Source organism: Mastigoproctus giganteus, chromosome 9, assembly GCF_048544385.1.
Source record: "Mastigoproctus giganteus isolate SK-2022 chromosome 9, ASM4854438v1, whole genome shotgun sequence".
Taxonomy (NCBI): domain Eukaryota; kingdom Metazoa; phylum Arthropoda; class Arachnida; order Uropygi; family Thelyphonidae; genus Mastigoproctus; species Mastigoproctus giganteus.
In genome coordinates, this window is record NC_143583.1 from 174,693,864 (window position 1) to 174,714,779 (window position 20,916).

At 37.2% G+C, this 20,916-nt stretch overlaps 1 protein-coding gene across 3 annotated transcripts in view; it reads right to left on the bottom strand.

Annotated features, from left to right (window-relative positions):
• The window catches only part of l(3)76BDm (trafficking protein particle complex subunit 8 homolog l(3)76BDm), a 582,307-nt gene that overhangs the window by 453,726 nt on the left and 107,665 nt on the right, over window positions 1-20,916 (bottom strand). For all 3 annotated transcript variants that reach the window (XM_090380612.1, XM_090380611.1, XM_090380610.1), the window contains one exon: window positions 4,527-4,636. In XM_090380612.1, coding sequence (XP_090236738.1) covers window positions 4,527-4,636 — 110 coding nt within the window. The remainder of the gene's footprint in view (window positions 1-4,526; window positions 4,637-20,916) is intronic.

A 20,916-nucleotide genomic window follows, 5' to 3' on the forward strand; every position in this document is an offset into this window, starting at 1 on the left:
CCTGCACAACAGACTACACATAACCCTCGTTGACAAGAAGTAAATGGCTACCTGGCTGTTTGACACAGCTGTACCCAACACCAGCAATCTCAAAAAAACATAGGAGGAAAAGATCAGGAAATACACAGACTAAAGACAGGAAGTCAGAGAAATTGGTATATATAACAAGCAATGACAATTCCAATCACCATGTTAACCAGTGGCATAGTGTCAAAGAGTTTCCATAAGAATGTAGCAGCAACAGGCTTTCCAGAAGTGCCTTCCATGGAATGGAACTTCAGGAAGCCACAATCCTGAAAACATGTAGGATGGTCAGAGAGTTCCTTGACCAATAATAGTAACCAGACACCCCACAAACCTGGTAACAATACCCATTGCAGGATGGGAAAAAACACATAAGGAAAAGAAAGAGAATAATGATAATAATGAATAGATAAAAAAAGAATCAATAATAATAAATCAAAAACAAAAATATAAAGGAAGATAAACAAAAAAAAATAGGTTAATTATGTACTTCCCTCCTCATACCCAATTGACCTTTGATTTTTTTCAAATTTTTTCTTCAATTACTTGTTCCAGTAATCAACAACTCACTGGCTAAAAGAAAACTTCCTACAATCTATCTAAACCTCTTCTCCATAATTTGAATTTATGGCTCCTAGTCCTGGAATCCTTTATAACAGTGAAGCTCTGTAGTCTACGTAATCAAAGCCTTTCCTCATATGGTCATCCTTTTGCAGATCTCACCATGTGGGCTGGACTCTTTCAAGAAGCTTGATGTCCTTTTCCTTTTTTTTGGATGGAATCTGCATTGTGTGGTCTTACAATTCCCTTATACAGAGGGATCATGATCTACCTTTCTCTACAATAGGATACTGTTTGATAAATCATTGATAGGACACCATAAACTTTCCTGGCTGCCTGTTTACACTTCTCAGAGAACTTTATAGCTGCCTATCATAACTCACATATTCTTTCTTTCAATACTGTTTGTAATTCAGCAGCTTCCCCACGAAGTATATATGTATAAGTTTTTTTGGGATTGCTATTCCTGAAGTGTAATACCTTACATTTTGCTGCATTAAAACATAGCTGCCACTTTTCTGACCATTTTTGAAGCCTGTCCAAGTCATCCTGAAGGAGCACTGCTTAGCACTGATCATTAATGACTCTCCTAATCTTTATATCATCTGCAAATTTTGACATCACACCCTCTATCTCCTTGTCATTTTTGAAAATTAGAAATAACTGTGGTCAAAGAACTGATTCTTGAGGATTGCTACTTCTGACATTATACTAATCTGAAGACTATCCATTAATCACAACCCTATATTGTTCTTTCTGATATATTCACTATCATGCTGGTATAGATAACAAACATCTAGGTGATATTAAATAATGTTCTACTATTAGAGGGGTCTGTTTCCTGCCCAACTGTTAAAATCAGTAGGCAAAAGACTGAAATCCCCCCCCAACAATAAGGTACACATACTTGTTTGCCCATTCCATTTGCATATAGAGGCTCTTGTCGCTCTTCACAATCTTTCACTTTCCCCAATTTTCAAAATCTACTCTCACTTTCCTCACTCACTACGCAAAGGCTGCTTCTGACAAGCAGAATCACCCCCAATCCATCTATCCTTAAATATATCATATATGCCAATAAAACTAATCTTCCCCTAATTCCTAGGTGACATCAAGCTTTTGTTAACCCTCTTATACTGTCATGTAGATTAGTGCAAATGCATCATTTTAACATAGCTATCTACCAAAGTAGTTGAATTTGTTAAATTAATTAATTACATTGGCATCGTTTTCGTTATCTCATATTGTGAATGCCTTCACAACGAGTTGCCATGGTATTGTACTACCTCGAATAAATAACACTTCGCCAGTGGAGAAGACTATTGTTATTTATTCTCGGCAGATACCACCACCCAAACGACACCGTTTCAAAGCTTGTTGGCTTCTCTTCGGTGGGTGGGCTGGTACCCTGGTGTTGCAATAGTGACAACCCAGTTATGAAGTATAACTTGACAATACGAGAGATGCCTGATGGTGTGTAGCGATATAGACTATAAAGTGTTTAAGGGCAAAGGCCTCATGCTACGAGGTAGAATGACTATCATGTGTGATATCAATTAGTTTTTTTTTTTTTTTTGATTTGGTAGTTGTTGGCGCATCGGCTTCTGTGGCCATATTGCACCTCCCAAGGTTTTTGCAGTACTTTGATCCAAGCCCGAGGCGGGAATCGAACCCGCGACCTTTGGGTTGCCGGGCAGGTACTTTACCCACTCGGCTAGCCCGGTCAGCCATATCAATTAGTGACTATCAATTAGTGCAAATGCATCATTTTAACATAGCTATCTACCAAAGTAGTTGAATTAATTAATTTAATTAATTAATTACATTGGCATCATTTTGGTTATATCTCATATTGCGAATGCCTTCACAACGAGTTGCTATGGTATTGTACTACCTCGAATATGTACTACCTCATTCACTAACCTACATGATAGTCATTCTACCTCGTAGCATAAGGCCTTTGCCCTTAAACATTTTATAATCTATATCACTACGCACGATCAGGCATCTCTCATATTGTGAAGTTATACTTCATAACCGGGTTGTCACTATTGAAACACCAGGGTACCTGCCCACCCACTGAAGAGAAGCCAACAAGCTCTGAAATGGTGCCATTCGGGTGGTGGTATCCGCCGAGAATAAATAACAATAGTATTCTCTACTGGTGAAGTGTTATTTATTTATTTACTTAGCTTCGCATGCAAAGGTGGAAGAAGAACCTTTTTTGGTTCAACCAGTGAAACATTTTATATTACTTTTCCCTAGTAAAAATTCCTCCCTCTTTTCCCAGTGATACACAATATGTTTTTTTGTTGCATTATTTTCATGGAAAACATCAGCAATTTGTGAAACCCACCTGTAGACCAGTTGAGTAACGCAATTACTTCAATGTCACCACAGAAATTCCAAGCAAAGTCATGGTACATTATTGCACTCAGGATTTTGGACATACTTTAATATATTTCTTTCAAGCTGGTGGCATGAAATAAAGAAACTGATGGGAATACATTTCCACTGAGCAGTAAACTTCTTTTAAACTTCATTTTGAGGAATCAATAAATATATTCCATTCATTAGGATTGTGTTCAATGCTCAGTTCATTCAGATTATTCCTAATATCTTTACAGAAATATGTAGTTCCATAACAAAATATTCTGAAAACACTTTGTGACATTTCTGATATACTATAATTTAGATCATTAATACATGAGTTGGAAGAAAAATAGGATGCTAATAGGTCAGCTTTATCTTTGGCTGAAGTAACAACAGAACCATCTGGTTTTGACAGAGGTGGGACCAAAGATGGGCAAAAATTGCGGCCAAATAGCTTTGGCAAGAGACAAAAATGCTCGGCTACCATTAGGGCAAGAAGCAAGTTTTCTACTCTTAGTCTGTTCAAAATTGATTAATAACTGCTTTACAATTGTTGTGAGCGTTGGTGTAGGCAGAAAATGAAACTACAGAATTCGAAATAAGCCAATTACAATATGAAATGTTCTTCTCTTGAACAGCCTTAGCACATCTATACCATGTATATTTGTGAAATGAATTAGGAAGTGCTTGGGAGGTTTAGATCTTTTCACAGATAAGCTTGCTCTATTAGTTTGACAATTCATGGTGTATTCAATAGTAAGAAAAATTGGGTGGGCCATGATGTATGAAGTAATGAAATTTTTGGATATGGCGTACACATGGTAAGAATATACCAAGATCCTTGACATAACATGGCCTCGACAATGCTCCCTGCATACACACTACTCGGACTCCCTCCAGTCACGATCTGGCAGAGTAGAGGTAGCAGGATTATACACTAGCTGATCCGGAAGCCTCCTGGAGAGTTACCAATAGGTTGAGTCTAGTGTACTAACTATCAGCCAGCATGCGAACACTGTTTTAGAGCTGTACCCTCGAAATGTAAGGAATATTGGATCTCGCCACGATGTTGAAAAGATCTAGGTATATCGTTAATACTATTACTCAGAGCCGAATAGGCTAGCCGGGTGGGCAAAGTGCCTGCCTGGCAACCCAAAGGTTGCGGGTTTGAATCCCTCCTCAGGCTTGGATCAAAGTACTGCAAAAACCTTGGGAGGTGCATTATGGCCACAGAAGCCGATGCACCAACAACTACGAAAAATAAAAATAAAAATAAATAAAAAATAAATTATTACTCAGAAATTAAAATGACACAGTTTAACTAGATTCATGTAGCTTGTAATAAAAAACTGAATTTTTGGATACTGAATAGCTAGTTCACATAAAGTATGAAAAGTGACTAGTACACATTCCTAACCAGCAAGGCAAGTTTTCTGTATTATAATTTTATTTTAATAGGTAAATCAATATAATTTTTTTTTAAAAAGTGATATATATATATATATATTATATTTTTATTTTTCTATAAAAATAGCTACACAAAGTTATACCATTTGTAGTTAACTTACACTACGGATGTAGTTGATGCAGCCAGACCCTGGATGCCTGGCTTATTAGGACCAAACCATTTCTTTGTAACATTTAAAATAGAGCGATGTAATCCTTTTCTGTTGGTTACCTAAATAAAAAATCAGAATAATCAGCAAAAAAAAAAAAAAAAGCGCCAAGGGTCACAAAAAAAATTTTAAATTAAGTAGGTTCAAAACTGACTGATCTTTACCACAGATATTACGTGCTGGTTATGACAGAAATTGACAGAAATTTATTTAAGTTAGTAAGACAACCAGCTACTGCAAATGTGGAGAAAAACAGAAAGTAGATGCAGAAGCAGATGAGCCATGAGAGAAGGGTAGAAGATTCAGTACAGTAGTAGTAGTAGTGTGATACAAGAAAGCAAGCATATGAGCTTATGTAGCATCAGTCAAAAAAAAAAATTTCACACATCCATTCGCTCTAAACATTATTCCAGTTTCTCCTTCAATTTATTTAATCTATCAACTTCCATAACGACAGATGGAAGTGGGTTCCAGCAATCAACTACCCGCTGGCTAAAGGCAAATTTCCATACATCTATTTTTTTATGCCCCCTCAAGTTTGTAATCTGAGCAAGTGAAAGAATCCCATCAGAATTCAGCATGCTCAACCCATTCAAGGCCTTATAGACCTCAATCAGATCACTTTCCAGGTGCCTAGTGTCCAGCCACTGCAATTTGTAGAACTTAAGCCTTTCTTAATAAGAGGACCCCTTCATTCCCCTCACCAATCTTGTTGCCCTTCTCTGTACATGCTAAAGCAACTCTACATCCTTCCTAAAATTAGGCCTCCAGACCTGTACACAGTACTCAAGGCGTGGCCTGCCCATTGCCTTATACAAAGTGATAACCACCTCCTTTTTCATACTAGCAAAATTCCTGTATATCATTGACAAGACACCATGACCTGCTCTGGCAGCCTATCTGCACTGCTCAGAAAACTTCACATCTGACTGCACAGTTACTCCCAGGTCTTTTTTCATTTTCTACCACCCTAAGTGTTGTACCACACAGCTGTGTATTCTCTGGGATTACTTCTACTTATATGCAGTACTTTGCATTTGTCAATATTAAACTTCAGTTGGCATTCTCAGCCCTGCCCAACTTTTCTAGATCCTGTTGCAGCAGCACACTGCTATTACTGTCATTAAAAACCCTACCAACCTTTGTATCATCTACATACTTGGATATTAATCCTGATAAAATATACCTTCATCAATATCATTGATAAATATACATAAGAACAGTAGGCTCAAAACCAAACCCTGGGAGACTCCACTAATAACATTAGTCCACGAAGAGCAACAGCATCCGCTGATTAACACACTGTCGTCTCCCACTCACACACCCTTTTATCCATTGTCGCAAGTTGCCCTTAATACCATACTGCTCCAATTTGTCAAGTACTCTAGAAATTTGACTTTGCACAAACACTACTTAGTCTTCCTGCAATACTTCATTAACCAGTGACTCCATTATTACCCCCAGAACAGAAGTTAAACTAACAGGTCTGTAATTACTCATGTCACCTTTTGATCCCCCTTTGTGAACTGGGGATACATTTGCACATCTCCAGTCCATGGGGACTTCTCCTGAGTCCAAAGATGCTCTCATAATGATGGCTAAGGGTTTGCTTACTTCCTTTTGCCACCTCCTTTAATACAACTGGATAGATCCCATCCACCCCAGGTGCCTTTCTTATGTTTAACTTCAACAATTTCTCCTCCACTTTGTTCTCAGTTATTACAAAATCATTAAGCAGCCTGTTACAGTTTGATATACTTCTGGCATTTTCCTCCCTTAATAACTCCTCATGTGTGAATGTAGATGCAAAATACTCATTCAGATTATCAGCTATCTGAGCAGGACCATCAACAATCAAACCATCAATATCAAGTGGACCAATCTGATTCATTGTCTTCCTTCTAGAGTTTATATAAGTAAAGAAGTCCTTGCTGTTTTTCTTAGCATCCTTTGCCAAAGATTTCCTGTAATCTCTGGAATAAATTTTGGTATAACTCAAGAAGATAGCAAACTGGAATCACCATAACAGCAGTGCACTTACATGTATGTGATATTCTTGCACTTGCCAATCAAATGTGAAATAAAGCTTGAAAACTTTTAACATCAGTCATATCAATTTTAAGAAGATCAATAAAGTCCACCCATGCACTTCCGTAGCCAGGTGGGCAGGGGCAGTAGTGCATAGCACACGCTTCTTGATTAGACCAGGGTTCGAGCCCGTACCCACCAAATACGGAGGATGCAGCAGGTCAGGGAATGACCACCGCATATTCCCAGCCTAGATAAAGGGTGAGGGTTGGCGTCAGGAAGGGCATCCGGCCATAAAAAAAAATTGCATGCCAAAACAATAAATAAATAAAAAAAAATCCACCCATATATGAAGTAAATTATAGAGTAATTGGAAGAAATAAGGAAAGCTCCAAAATGTCAGTGAAAGATGACACATGTGCTTTCTACATAAAGTATCACAAATGAACTACATAAAAAATGACTGAAAGAAATTTCCTTCCAAAAGTAAAAAACTTCAGAAAAACAGTTAGTTTTGAGGAGGGGGGGGATGTTAACTTAATCTGTAAAATTAGCCTTTATTTTTTTGTTTGATATCAACTGGGGAACCCACATTGTCCTTATAGAAGTGAAATCAAATGGAATGTGCCATTTCATTTCACTTCTATAACATTATCTTTGCATTCTAGCTTAGTTCTTGTGTTTATTTGAGTTACCATGTGATCAGCCCTAAATATTTCAGTCTTTGTTGCTTCCTGCAATTATTCCTAGTTAAGCAGCTTTCCTGCTTTACACACTTTTCATCTGTTACATATCAGAAATAAGGTTATCACAAATGAATTAAACAAAAAATTGACTGGAAGAAATTTTGGAAGTAGAAAACTCTGGAAAGACAGTAAGATAATGTTTCCTTAGTGGACTTTCCTTTAATGGATTTAGATAATAAAATATTCAGCCTAATGAAGTGAAGAATGAGGATGTGTCATATATAAAGTTTAAATGGAAAAATAACTGGGAAGGTATGGAAAGAGAAATTTGGACGTATCCCTCCAGGGGAAAAGCTATAAGATAATCCAACAGACAAAGAAAGAACCCAGTAGAGTTTGAGTTCAGTGATGTAGCCCCCCTACACTATGGCAACCAATAAGAAAACACATTCCTAACCAGTAACGCAATCAAAGCTGGTAAAATGAACTAAAACTGCATGCATGCACCACAAATAGTGATTCCAGTGGAATACTATCTAATTTCAAGCTTCAAATAATAAAACTACTTTGTACCTTATAGGGTATAAATTGAAGAAAGAACCAAAACATGTGCATTTTGAAATATGGCAAAAAATAACAGATAAAAGGCATGCCAGGAAACAATTATTTAAAAACAGCCAAGTTTAACATAATGAGGGTACAATCACTCACTAACATAATATATAAGAGGGCAGAACACACTTAAAAAGACTGTAAACACAGCAAAGAATAAAACTGAAATATGATATGTGCACAAAGGTAACAGAACTGAAAGTTTAAGAATTGCGAATGAAATAAATAACACACACGCATATGCACGAGTGTCCATAAGTAAGGAAACATGTTTAACTGTAAATAATGACATTATTCTAAATATATATTAACGGTGGCAGCACAATAGAAAGGGCATACATAAACTTTAAAAAAAAAAAAAAAATTCACCATCTTTTCAATTGGCTGCCATTTTGTCTTTACAAATTGTAGTCTTTTGGACACAGAGTGACACACACACACAACAAGGCACAATTGCTCAGAAATGTTTTCAAATTCTCTCCCTATTGACTGCTCAGCAGAGACCTTTATTAAATACTTTATTGTTTAAGAATCTCCACAAAAAGTAATCACAGGGTATTAAATACAGGGAGCACAGTGGGAATTCAATGAAACTCTGCCATCCAATCCATCAACCTGGGAACTTTGTCTAAGAATTGGTGGAAAATTTTTGCATAGTGAACTGGTGCTCCACCCTGCATAAAAAAGCAATGCTCAAAACTTATTTTGGATGGCATTAATGGAATGATTTTGTCTTTTGGCAGTCTCTGATAGCTTTCTTCTGTCAGTTCCCTCAGATAAAAAAGAAAGTCCGAGAACACCTCCTGCCCAAATTCCAGCACAGAGTGTTAGGCCAAGAGGGTTTACACCTTTGCTAAAGAATAAATGGGGTTTGTTAAAAGTAATAAACACAGTTATGGTGATTAACAGTTCCATTTAAATATGCTTTATCAAAAATATTTCAGTAGTATTGGAATTTGTAACAATCGTGGCCAAAAACTTTTCAGCAAATTCAATCCTATCTAGATAGTCTAATTCAAACTTTGCAGCAACATGGGGTAATAAACCTTGTATTTCCTGAAGTTCCTTTATGATTCTATTTAAACTTCTTTTAGGCATTTTAAGTTCCAAACTTCACTTTATATGAGATTTTTTTAGCCTTCTTTCGATATTCTCTCTTACAATTTCCAAATTGACAGATGTCTTTGAGCTACAATGTCCACTAGGTTTTGGTAGATTGTGCACTGTTCCCATTCATTAATCTTTTTCACAATTTATTTTATGACCTCTATTCTGGGTGGTTTACGTCCAAAAAAACTTCTTTACTGACATGCGACTTCTGCAGCATTTTCACATTTTGCATGACACTTTACAATTTTAATCCTCTCCTTCACTGTAGGGCTCATGATACTTTTCTTATGTCCAAATTATTCTGAAACAAAAAAAATATATATTATAAACTATTTTTCAAATAACTTATTTACATCAGCAGTCATATAGATTATAAAATATTTAAGGGCAAAGGCCTACGGGGTAATATGACTAGCATATAGGTTAGTGAAAAACCATCACTGGTGAAAAACATCAAAAATAATTAGTTACAAAATTTGTCACCACATGGCACTGTGGCAATAGAAATCACTTGAACAGCACTACAATTGTTCAATGTGTCCTCCACTTTGGTCAACAACAGTTTCCATTCGAAGAACAGCAGGACATAACATGTCAACTGGAATAGTCAGCACATGACGTCTAATGCTGTCCTTCAGATCTGCCAGAATTTACATCCTTCCCGATACACCTGGTTCTTCAAAAAACCCCACAACCAGAAGTCACATGGGATGAAGTCCGGTGATCAGGGTGGCGAAGATGTCTGGAAACAACGGCTGATGACCCATTCATCTGTAAAAAGTGTTGCCTTAGCAATCTTTGGACACGATGGTGGATGTGGCGTGGCACACCATCTTGCATGAATATGATATCCTGAAGGCACCCACATTGTTGCAGCTCTGGTATTGCGAAATTTGCCAACATTTCATAATATCGCTGTCCAGTGATGGAACAGGTGCAGGGTCCAGTCGGTGTTACCTGTTCAAAAAAAAAAAAAAGCCCAATCATGAATACGGCCGTAAATCCACACCACACTATCACTTTTGGAGAATTTAACAGAACCTCTTGGATAACTTGAGGATTTTCTGTTGCCCAAATGCGACAGTTGTGCGTATTCACTTGTCCATTTAAGCACCAGAAACTGAAGTGCATATGTGAAACGAATATCTGCATCACCATGCTTTAGCTGCTGAAGCATGTGCATCTTGTAGGGATAGTACAGCAACACCTGACGTATTACTAACCTTACAAAAAAAAAAAAATTTTTTTTTTTTTTTTTTGTATTCTTTATTGTACGCATTCTTTATTGTACCTGTTGTCCAAATTTCTCTTCAGAACAAGCCTTAGAACTCACTCCAGAGCCCTCTACATAGGGATACTTTAATTTTAACAACCTTGTGTGTGTGTGTGTGTGTGTGTGTATATATATATATATATTGATATAGAAATGAAAATCTGCCAATTGTGAAGTGCAGAAACATGATAGAATAACCAGAAGAAAATTCCAAAAGTTCTCACTAACAAATCAATTTCTGATTGGGCTAGAAATGTTCTTTCTGAGCAACAATCAAGTATACGTAAGCAACAATCCAAGTTCTTTGACAAGGCAAATAACACTCCTCTGACAATACCAGCGGTGTCTCCTCCTCCAGTGATAGCTACCATATCTCAAAGTACAAATGCAAATGTAACGAAAACTATCCAGGACACAACCATGGACACATTCATGCAGGAAGATCCCCCTTTTAGAAATCTACGCAGAAAAAGAAATGGACACTGGTCGGCCAGTTTTCTTCAAAAAAGATAAACCAAAACTGGAAAGTCATAAACCAGTAACCTTCAAAACGCAGTCTACAGCCTTGTATTTTGCAATGGACTTAGAGGGGAACAGGTATCCTGTGTGTTATGAGACACTCGGCCTAAAACACTGATGGATTCAATATCTCTCTATTACAGAAGATGTAGGAGAAGTCTGGTTGGCCTGCCTCCCTAAAATCCACTCATGCACACCTTCTCGATGTGAAGCCCTGTTACGTCACTTAGGTGGCAACGAAGGTGTAGAGTGGTTCTCTTCGAGATGCCTGGTCAGCATGAAGAGGAAAAGACCAAACCCTCCAGCATATTACATCATGACAAAACAAATGGCCCTCAGCCCCCAGCAGCTTTCACTCCCCCTCTTACGGCAGCGAGAGGATCAGAGTGGAAGCAGAGGGTGCTAAGAATCTCTGGGTACGACCAGACTGTCATGCACGGAAACTGAACTTGGCCTGTTATAACGTAAGATCACTCATCGGTGAAGACAGGATATTAGAGCTGGAAAAGGAATTAGAAAATGTGAATTGGAATATCATCAGTTTGGCTGAAACAAGAAGAAGAAATGAATCACTTATAAGTTTATCAAGTGGAAATCTGCTGTACACCAGTGAAAGGAGTGAAGGTGGAGTTGGGTTTCTGGTCCATAAATATTTTAAAAACAACATTTTGGAATTCAAAAGCACATCACCAAGGGTGTCAAGACTAATACTCAAGATTTCTAAGAGATACAAGCTAAAGGTTATAATGATTTATGCACCAACATCGAGCCATGATGATGAAGAGGTTGAAGAAATGTACACCGAAATTAAGAGTCTTCTAGATGAGCAGAAAACCCACTACACTATTATTATGGGGGACTTCAATGCTAAGGTTGGAAAAAGACAAAACAACGCAGAAAGGGGAACTATAGGAAATTTTGGAATTGGTGAAAGAAATGAAAGAGGTGAAAGACTTGTGGAATTTGCAGAATCTCAAGGACTGTCAGTAATGAACACTTTTTTCAAGAAAAGGGTGAACAGAAAGTGGACATGGAAGAGTCCAAATGGATTAACAACTAATGAAATAGACTTCATCCTCACTAACAGAAGATATATTGTGAATGATGTTACTGTCCTGAATAAGGTAAATGTTGGAAGTGATCACAGAATGGTAAGATGTACACTTGATATAGATGTAGGAAAGAAAAAAACTGACTCAATTAAATAATGCAAAAGTCTTTGAGATAACTTTCTTTAAGTTAAAAAAACCCAAAAGTCTTTGGATTTTTTTTTTTTTTTTTTTTTGGCTGATGCTGCATAAGCTTGCTTTCTTGCATCAAATGCCTCTACTAATGCTAATGCTAATAACAGAAGAGAAGAAAAAGCAGTATGTACTGGAACTTAAGAACAAGTTTGAGCTTCTGCAGACTGCTCAGAACCAAGATATCGACGAGGAATATTACAACTTTCTGAAAGTGATAATGCCCAAGAAACCTATAGGAAAACAGAAATCCAAAGAAGAAAAAATTAGTCAAGAAACACTTGTCATGATGAACCAAAGACGACAAATGAAGAGCAAGAAAAACACTGACAAAGAAAAAATTGAGTATACTGAGTTTTGCAAAGCCATTAGAAAGAGACTCAGAGAGGACATAAGAAGATTTAACACAAGAAAAGTAGAACAAGCATTAAGGGAAAACAAAGGATTTAAATCAGCAGCCATGAGCAGTAATACAGAAAGACAAATGATACTGAAACTGAACAACAGCAATGGTGTACTTATAAACAGCAGAGAGGGCATAATTCAAATAGCAGAAGACTACTATAGAGAACTATACAAGGAGCGAGGGAATGATGCCAGCAGTGAGGAAGATGGATTGCAAAGCAGCAACACATACGACATACCCGATATTCTTCCTGATGAGGTAGAACATGCATTGAAGAAAATAAAGAATCAGAAAGCCCCGGGGGAAGATGAAGTTACTGTAGAGTTGTTAAAATTGGGAGGAAGAGACATAACACAAAAACTGGCAAGGCTCTTCACAAAGTGTATTCGAAAAGGTGTGACACCTAAGCAGTGGAATAATGCAATCATAGTTTTGCTGCATAAGAAAAGAGATAAATCAGAAACTGGAAATTATAGACCAATTAGCTTGTTATCCCACATCTACAAGTTGTTCACAAGGGTCATTACTAACAGATTAGAAAAACCCACCATGATGAAAAGATGAATAAACAGATTAGAAAGAATACTTGATGAGAATCAACTGAAAGAGCAAGCTGGCTTTAGGACAGGATTCTCAACTATGGATCACCTTCACGTAATATCACAGCTAATGGAGAAAGCAAATGAATATAAAACACCATTATGCCTGGCATTTGTGGATTATGAAAGGGCATTTGACTCCATACAGCATAAGGCAATGTTTCAGGCACTAGAAAGACAAGGCATAGATACCCCACATATTATGATTTTGAAGAAAATATGAGTGCGCTACCTCCTTTATTAGACTAGACAAAGACAGTAGGAAATTTAAAATTGAGAAAGGAGTTCGACAAGGAGACACAATATCTCCGAAGCTGTTTACTGCTGCCCTTGAGGAAGCTTTCAGAAGATCAGACTGGTTGCAGAAAGGAGTCAATGTGAACGGAGAGTACCTAAACCATTTACGATTTGCAGATGACATTGTGGTCATAAGCTCCGATCCCAAAGAATTAGAGGAAAATCTTAATCAGTTATGCACAGTTAGAAAGGATTTAGGACTAAAGATGAATATGGCTAAAACAAAAGTAATGATGAAAAAGTATGCCACAGAAAGGCAAATAATAATTGAAGGAGCAGTAATTGAAAAGGTGGAGTCATATACTTATCTGGGACAAGTTATTAGCTGTAATAATGATAAATGGCTAGAAGTCAAGAGAAGAATAAATTTTGGATGGATAGCATTCAGGAAATATAGTCACATACTGAACAGCAATATCCCAGTTTGTCTGAAACGTAAAATAATGAACCAATGTATACTCCCCACCATGACTTATGGAAGTGAAACTTGGGCCCTCACCAAAAGAATGGAAGAGAAGCTGAGAACTACACATCGGAGAATGAAATGAATTATATTGGGAATCAGATTGTTAGATAAGAAGAGAAACATGGATTAGGCAGCAAACTCAAATAAAGGACATTCTTATCAAAACTAAAGAACTAAAATGGTCTTGGACAGGACACATAGCTCGAAGACATGATGACAGATGGACTAAAAAAATAACAGAATGTTACCCAAGAGGAGCTAGAAGAAATTCTGGAAGACAAAGGCGGAGGTTGTGGGTAGTAAATGGATGGCCAGTGCTGAAAACAGAAGGAACTGGAAAGTTGCTGGAGAGGCCTTCATCCTGCAGTGGATTGAAAATGGCTGATGATGATGATTTTACAATGGAACTGCAAAGGCCTTCGTTGAAACACAAATGATATCCATGATCTAATTAACTGATATTCTCCAGTTCTCTTCAGGAAACTTACCTAACCTCACAAATTTCTCCTTTGATAAAGAACTATTGCCTTCATCGAAGAGATCATAATACAGTAAATGCTGCCCATGGTGGTGTAGCAATCCTGATAAATTCAAAGATCCTAACTAAACATATTCCACTTCAAACTGAAATATAAGCTGTTGATATGCATATAACTCTCCATATTTCAATAACACTTGTCTCAATCTACCTACAAACCATACTTACTCTTCTCAAAGGACCAGCAAGACAATATGTCTCTTCTATTGGTTGAAAGTTATCAAACTGTAATATAAATTTTGAGAAAATAGTGAACTGTAGAAAAAACAACAGATGAAAAGTGTAAAAAGCAACTGAACTAAAAAAAAAAAAACAGGAAGCAACAAAGAGTGAAATATTCAAAGTTGATCATGTGCTAACTCAAATAAGCACAGGAACTCAGAATGCAAGAAAGTGTTACAGAAGTGAAATCAAATGGAAAATGGCAGAAAATGAAAATGACAACCCACAAATAATATAAAGCAAAAAGGAAGAACGACTAATTTTACAGGTTAAGTTAAAATCTTCCCACCCCCAAAAAAAATCAGCTCACTGATTTTCCAGGGGTTTTTCCTTCTGAAAATTTCTTCCACTTTTTGTGCAATTCATTTGTAATAACTTTGAAAGAAAACCCTTTGTCTTGCTGACATTTTGAAGCTTTCCTTTTTGTTACAATTAGTCTATTTACTTTATATATGGGTAGACTTAATCTATCTCCTTAAAATTTGATATGACTGATGATGAATAAAGACCATAAATTGTATTTCACATTTATTGTCCTCATTCTATGTCTTCATATATTTTACCTCCAAACTTAATAAAGGGCATTTACAGTACAACAGTACATCTGAATGTAGTGAAAAAATATGATAAAATGACGTTGAAATACATGACTTAGACCAACCATTCTTAATGGGAGCCAGAGCACATCTAAAGGGAGCCACAGACTGAAAACATTAATAAAACATAGAAACTGAACAGATTAAATATTTTGAGGGTGGAAAAGGTCTTTGCTGCTAGGATAATTTTTTCCTTCTCCCAATTTAGGTAGGGGGCACTCTGGGACACAATAGTTTCCTTCTTTCTCATAACGAGCATGGAGAAAAAATACGTTGGTGATAAAGCAGACATTTTATCTGGCAGATATGTTTGACAAATTTAATTTATTAAACTAGACCTTACAGGGTAAACACAGTAACCTCATAGGTAGTAAGGAAGGCATTGTTTCTTTCCTTAAAAAGCTTGAAGTCTATTGGAACAATATCGGATGTAGGGAATTTTTACAATTTCCAAACCAGAATGCGATCGCAGAGTCACTGAGGAGTCATGCCATTAATGTTCATGTGAAACATCTAAAGCAAATACACACAGATCTGCAGGAAATTTTTAATTACCTGTTAAACCTCAATATCACATATGGATTTTAGATCCATTTGAGGAACAACCCACCGATGTTGAAGCAGAAAGTCAAGAGAGTTTAATTGATCTTCAGAGTGATATAATTGCATGCCGTAGATTCAATCAATTTAAAAAAGATTTTTGGATCAAAAGTGATGTGCCGAATAGATTCCTGAAACTATGGGAAAAGGCCCAAATATTTTGCCTTTCCCACAACATATCTGGTTGAATGTGGATTCAGCAAGTTAGTTTCCTTGATAAAATCCAGGAACAGACTTGATATCGCAACAAGAGGTGACCTTTGACTATTACTATCCAATTTGGAGCCAGACATCAAAAAACTTGTACAGGAACATCAAGCTCAAGGATCTCATTTAATAAAAATCTTTTTTAATTTTTTGTAATATGTATATTCATGTTTTCTTTTCTACATGTTCAATAAAAATGATTTCCTATTTGTCTGTTTGTTCTAGAATCACAAGCCACAGCGCACAAATCCATTAAATTTTTCATAAAAATCCAATATTCAAGGATAATATTACTTCTTGCTAGTTAACTTTTCAATAGTCTTGAACAGAATTTCCTTGATTTTTATGCAAAACTTGTTTCAACTAAAACCTTAATACTTTCATGAAGTGATCACATCCATAAGCTTCTTTTGAATAACTGGGACATATTGTAGTCAGTAGGAGAGAAGTACGGAATAAACTTACCAACCAAACTTGAATGCTTCACAGGAGAGCAATAGAATTTGAGAAGAACCCTGAGGGGGGCCATGGATAAAAAAAAAAGGGTTGAGAATGACTAATTTAGACTTTTTTTTGTTTGTTTGTTTCTTTGTATGCTATACAATGGTTCGAAATCCAAGCTCACATGCATACTTGCAGTCTGTTGATTTAGTTACTATATTTATAAATATTTAATGTGCTTAAATTACACAATTATGCATTCTCAAGAAATTGTGTGTGCTATTGTAAGAGTTTTAAAAATATTCACATATAATTTTAACTTAAAACAAAAATGCCAAGACAATTATAAAACATATCATACCTGGAGATGAAATGGGGTTACACAAATGATTACAAAACTAAACAGTCATCAGAGTGAAAAAATCCTTTCCTCAACTCAAAGGAAGCACAGCAAGTGCAGAACAAATGAAAGCCAAGTTGTTAGCATTTTTTGAATGCAATGGTGTTGTCAGGAAAAACAATTAATACAGAGTTCTAAGAGGTGTCTTCATGATGTAAGAAGAAGACCAAAAAAGTGGAACTCAAAAGATTGGCTGCTTCCCAATAATGTGCCATCACATTTCACTACTTGTGGCAGTGTTAGGTGGGTCAGAAAACTGCTAGCTTGGGGGGATACAAGAACTAATAGATTAACAGTAGCCACTGGCAGAGGTGAAAGTGATTCTTGCACTGCTTCTATTGGAATGAGCAGCAGCCTGGAAAACAAGATGCAGGATATTTCAGAGACTGCTGGGAGTCATTGCAGTACAAATAAACACATGGGTTCTGTTAAGGTAGCTAAGAATAGGAACAGGTACATGTATACTTGCATGTACACCAAAGCTAGGAGTTTGGTAAATAAATTTGATGAATTTGAGGTATTTCTCAAAACATCAAAGGCAGATATTATTGGTATATCAGAGATATAAGGAATGCAGAACTGAAATTTGGGGAGTACAATGTGTACCGAAAGGACAGACAGGATAGGAAAGGAGGAGGGGTCATGCTATTAGTTAAGAAACACAAAATCCAAGGAAGTGAATCCAGTCGACATCGCTAGACAGTGCAGTGTCAAGTCATTTTGGTGTGACATAAGCATTGGGAGATCAAAATTGAGAGGAGTGTGCTATAGGCCTAATGGCTCTGATGAATATAATAAGAAACTGTACATGGAAATAGAGTGGGCCAGTAAATCAGAGTCTTATAATGGGGAATTTTAATTTCACAGATATTGACTGGAATTTGTGGGTTGGTCACTCACACACTAGCAAGGCTTTTGTGTGTTTATTGAATGATTGTTTTCTACACCAGCATGTTCGGAAGGCAACTAGAGAGAGTAATACTCTTGATCTGATTATCAGTAGTGATTCTTCATGCATTAAGAATCTGCAGATAAATGAACCACTAGGTGGCAGTGATCACAGTGTGCTGAAGTGGAATTTACTCAAAGAGGTAACTACCATCAGGGGTAGAGGTAAAGGTTTTTGCTTGCGTAAAGGCGACTACGATGGTCTGAGACATTATTTAAATTCTATACAGTGGGACCAACTGATGATGTTACCAACAGTAAATTCAAAATGGGAAGCATTCAAAGAACTTATCTTGGAAGCTACCAGGCTTTACATACCAACTAAAAAATATTGTTCAAGGTTTAGGCCTAAATGGATCAGATGAACTCATGAGACATGTCAGAGAAGAAAAATGCATGGAATACATATAAATTAATGGGTGACATTACAGACCAGCTTATCTGTGACTTCGTTACAGACCAGCTTATATCTATCATAGGCATCCATGATATGATAACAAAGTCACAAAGGAGATTAGGCAGGAAAGGGCAGATTATGAGAAATCCTTGGCAAAGGATGCAAAGAAAAACAGAAAAGAGTTCTTTACCTATGTAAACTCTAGAAGGTAAGGGATGAATCAGATTGGTCCACTGGATATAGATGGTTCAACAGTTGAGGATATTGCTCAGGTGGCTAACAAACTAAACGATTATTTTGCATCTACATTCACACATGAGGAGTTATTCAGGAAGGGGAATTTGCCAGGGGTGAGATAAACTCTGCTAGTGAGCCAGATGATTTTGTAATAACAGAGTAAAGTGGAGGAGAAATTGAGGATAAACATAAAAAAGGCACCCGAGGTGGATGGGATCTATCCCGTTATATTAAAGGAAGCAGCAAAGGAAGTAAGCAAACCCTTATCCATAATTATGAGAGCTTCTTTGGACTCAGGGGAGATACCCACAGACTGGAGATGCGCAAATGTGACTCCAATTCGCAAAGGAGGATCAAAGGCTGACACAAGTAATTATAGACCTATGAGTTTAACTTCTGTTCTAGGAAAATTAATGGATGCACTGGTTAAAGAAGCACTGCAGGATCATCTAGACAAGATTTCAGTTATACCTCGGACACAGCATGGTTTTGTTAAGGGGAAGTCTTGCCTGACCAACTTGATTGGATACTATGATGCAGTCACAAAAGAACTGGATGCAGGGAATAACTTTGATATTATATATTTGGATCTTAGAAAGGCTTTTGATACTGTTGCACATGGAAGACTGCTGCACAAATTGGAGCAGTGTGGCATTGGAGGCGAATTGCTGCTATGGATAAAGGGATGGTTGAGGGGGAGAAGACAGAGAGTGGTAATCAATGGACACTGATCATAGTGGACTAATGTTATTAGTGGAGTCCCTCAGGATTCAGTGTTGGGTCCATTGTTGTTTTCTGTATTTATAAATGATATTGATGATGGTATATCAAGCTTAATGTCCAAGTTTGCAGATGATACAAAGGTTGGCAGGGCTGCAACAGGATCTAGAAAGGTTGAGCAGATGGGCTGAGAGGTGGCAAATGAAGTTGAACATTGACAAATTTAAAGTACTACATATGGGAAACAGTAACCCCAGAGCAACGTATCAACTCTGTGGTACTACACTGACAGTGGTAGAGAATGAAAAGGACACGGGGGTAATTGTGCAGGCAGATATAAAGTTCTCTGAGCAGTGCAAACAGGCTGCAGTAGCTCATGGTGTCTTGTCAATGATATACAGGAATTTTTCTAGCAGGGATAAGGAGGTGATTATTCCCTTGTACAAGGCAATGGTCAGGCCACACCTTGAGTACTGTATACAGGTCTGGAGGCCTCATTTCAAGAAGGATGTAGAGCTGCTGGAACAAATACAGAGAAGGGCAACAAGATTAGTAAATGGAACAAAGGGTTGCTCTTACAAAGAAAGGCTTAAGTTTTGGAAATTACAGTGTCTGGAGACTAGGCACTGGCGAGGTGATCTGATAGATGTGCATAAAGCCTTGAATGGTTTGACCATGTTCAGTGCCGATGGGACTCTTCTTCTTGCTCAGAATAATCACCTGAGAGGGCATAAATTCAAACTGAGGAAAGACAGATGTAGGATATATGTGCGGAAATTAGCCAGTGGGTATTTGGTTGGTGGAACAGACTTCCATCCCTTGTTATGGAAGTTGATAGCCTAAATAAATTTAAGGCTCAGCTGGACAGGTATTTCGAATGAATGGGAGTGTTTTTTTTTTTTTTTTTTTTTTTTTTTGGCTGATGCTGCATAAGCTTGCTTTCTTGCATCATATGCCTCTACTAATGCTAATACAGAATTTGTTGGACAATCACGGAATTTCTCAAGTCCAGCATTCCCCAAATTCCCCAAAAATTTGTTGCAAATCAACAAATCAATGTGACTGTTTCTCAGAAAGAAACTTGTAAAAGCATATAGATTTGATAACTACAAACAATAAAGAATAATACAACAGCTCAGCTTTTGATGAAATTTGCAATCTTCTTTCCCAGAAGTGATTCCAAAAGCAGGAAATTTTGGGCTAAGTGCATCACCACAGAAGGGCACAATTTCAAAAAAGGATTAAATCACCCACCCCATATGCATGCTTGTTTTGCCTATATCACAACAGCCCTGATACCTTTTTGAACAGACCTTGTATTTACAAATCACTTACGCCATTTAGCCTCTGGCATAGTTAGGACAAAGTTACTGTCTACTGCTCAGTTGGCAGAGACATGTACCATCATGTGCATCCATTCACACGTGAGGAATTATTAAGGTTTGAAAATGGCGGAAGGTTATCAAATTGTAGCAGGATACGTAATGATTTTGTAATAACTGAGAGCAAAGTGGAAGAGAAATTGTAGAAGTTAAACGTAAGAAAAGCACCTGGGGTGGATGGGATCTATCCAGTTATATTAAAGGAGGCGGCAAAGCAACTATGCAAACCCTTAGCCATAATTATGAGAGCATCCTTGGACTCAGGGGAGGTTCCCACGGACTGCAGATGTGCAAATGTATCCCCAATTCACAAAGGGGGGATCAAAGGGTGACACGAGTAATTACAGACCAGTTAGTTTAACTTCTGTTCAGGGTAAAATAATGGAGTCGCTGGTTAAAGATGCATTGCAGGATCAT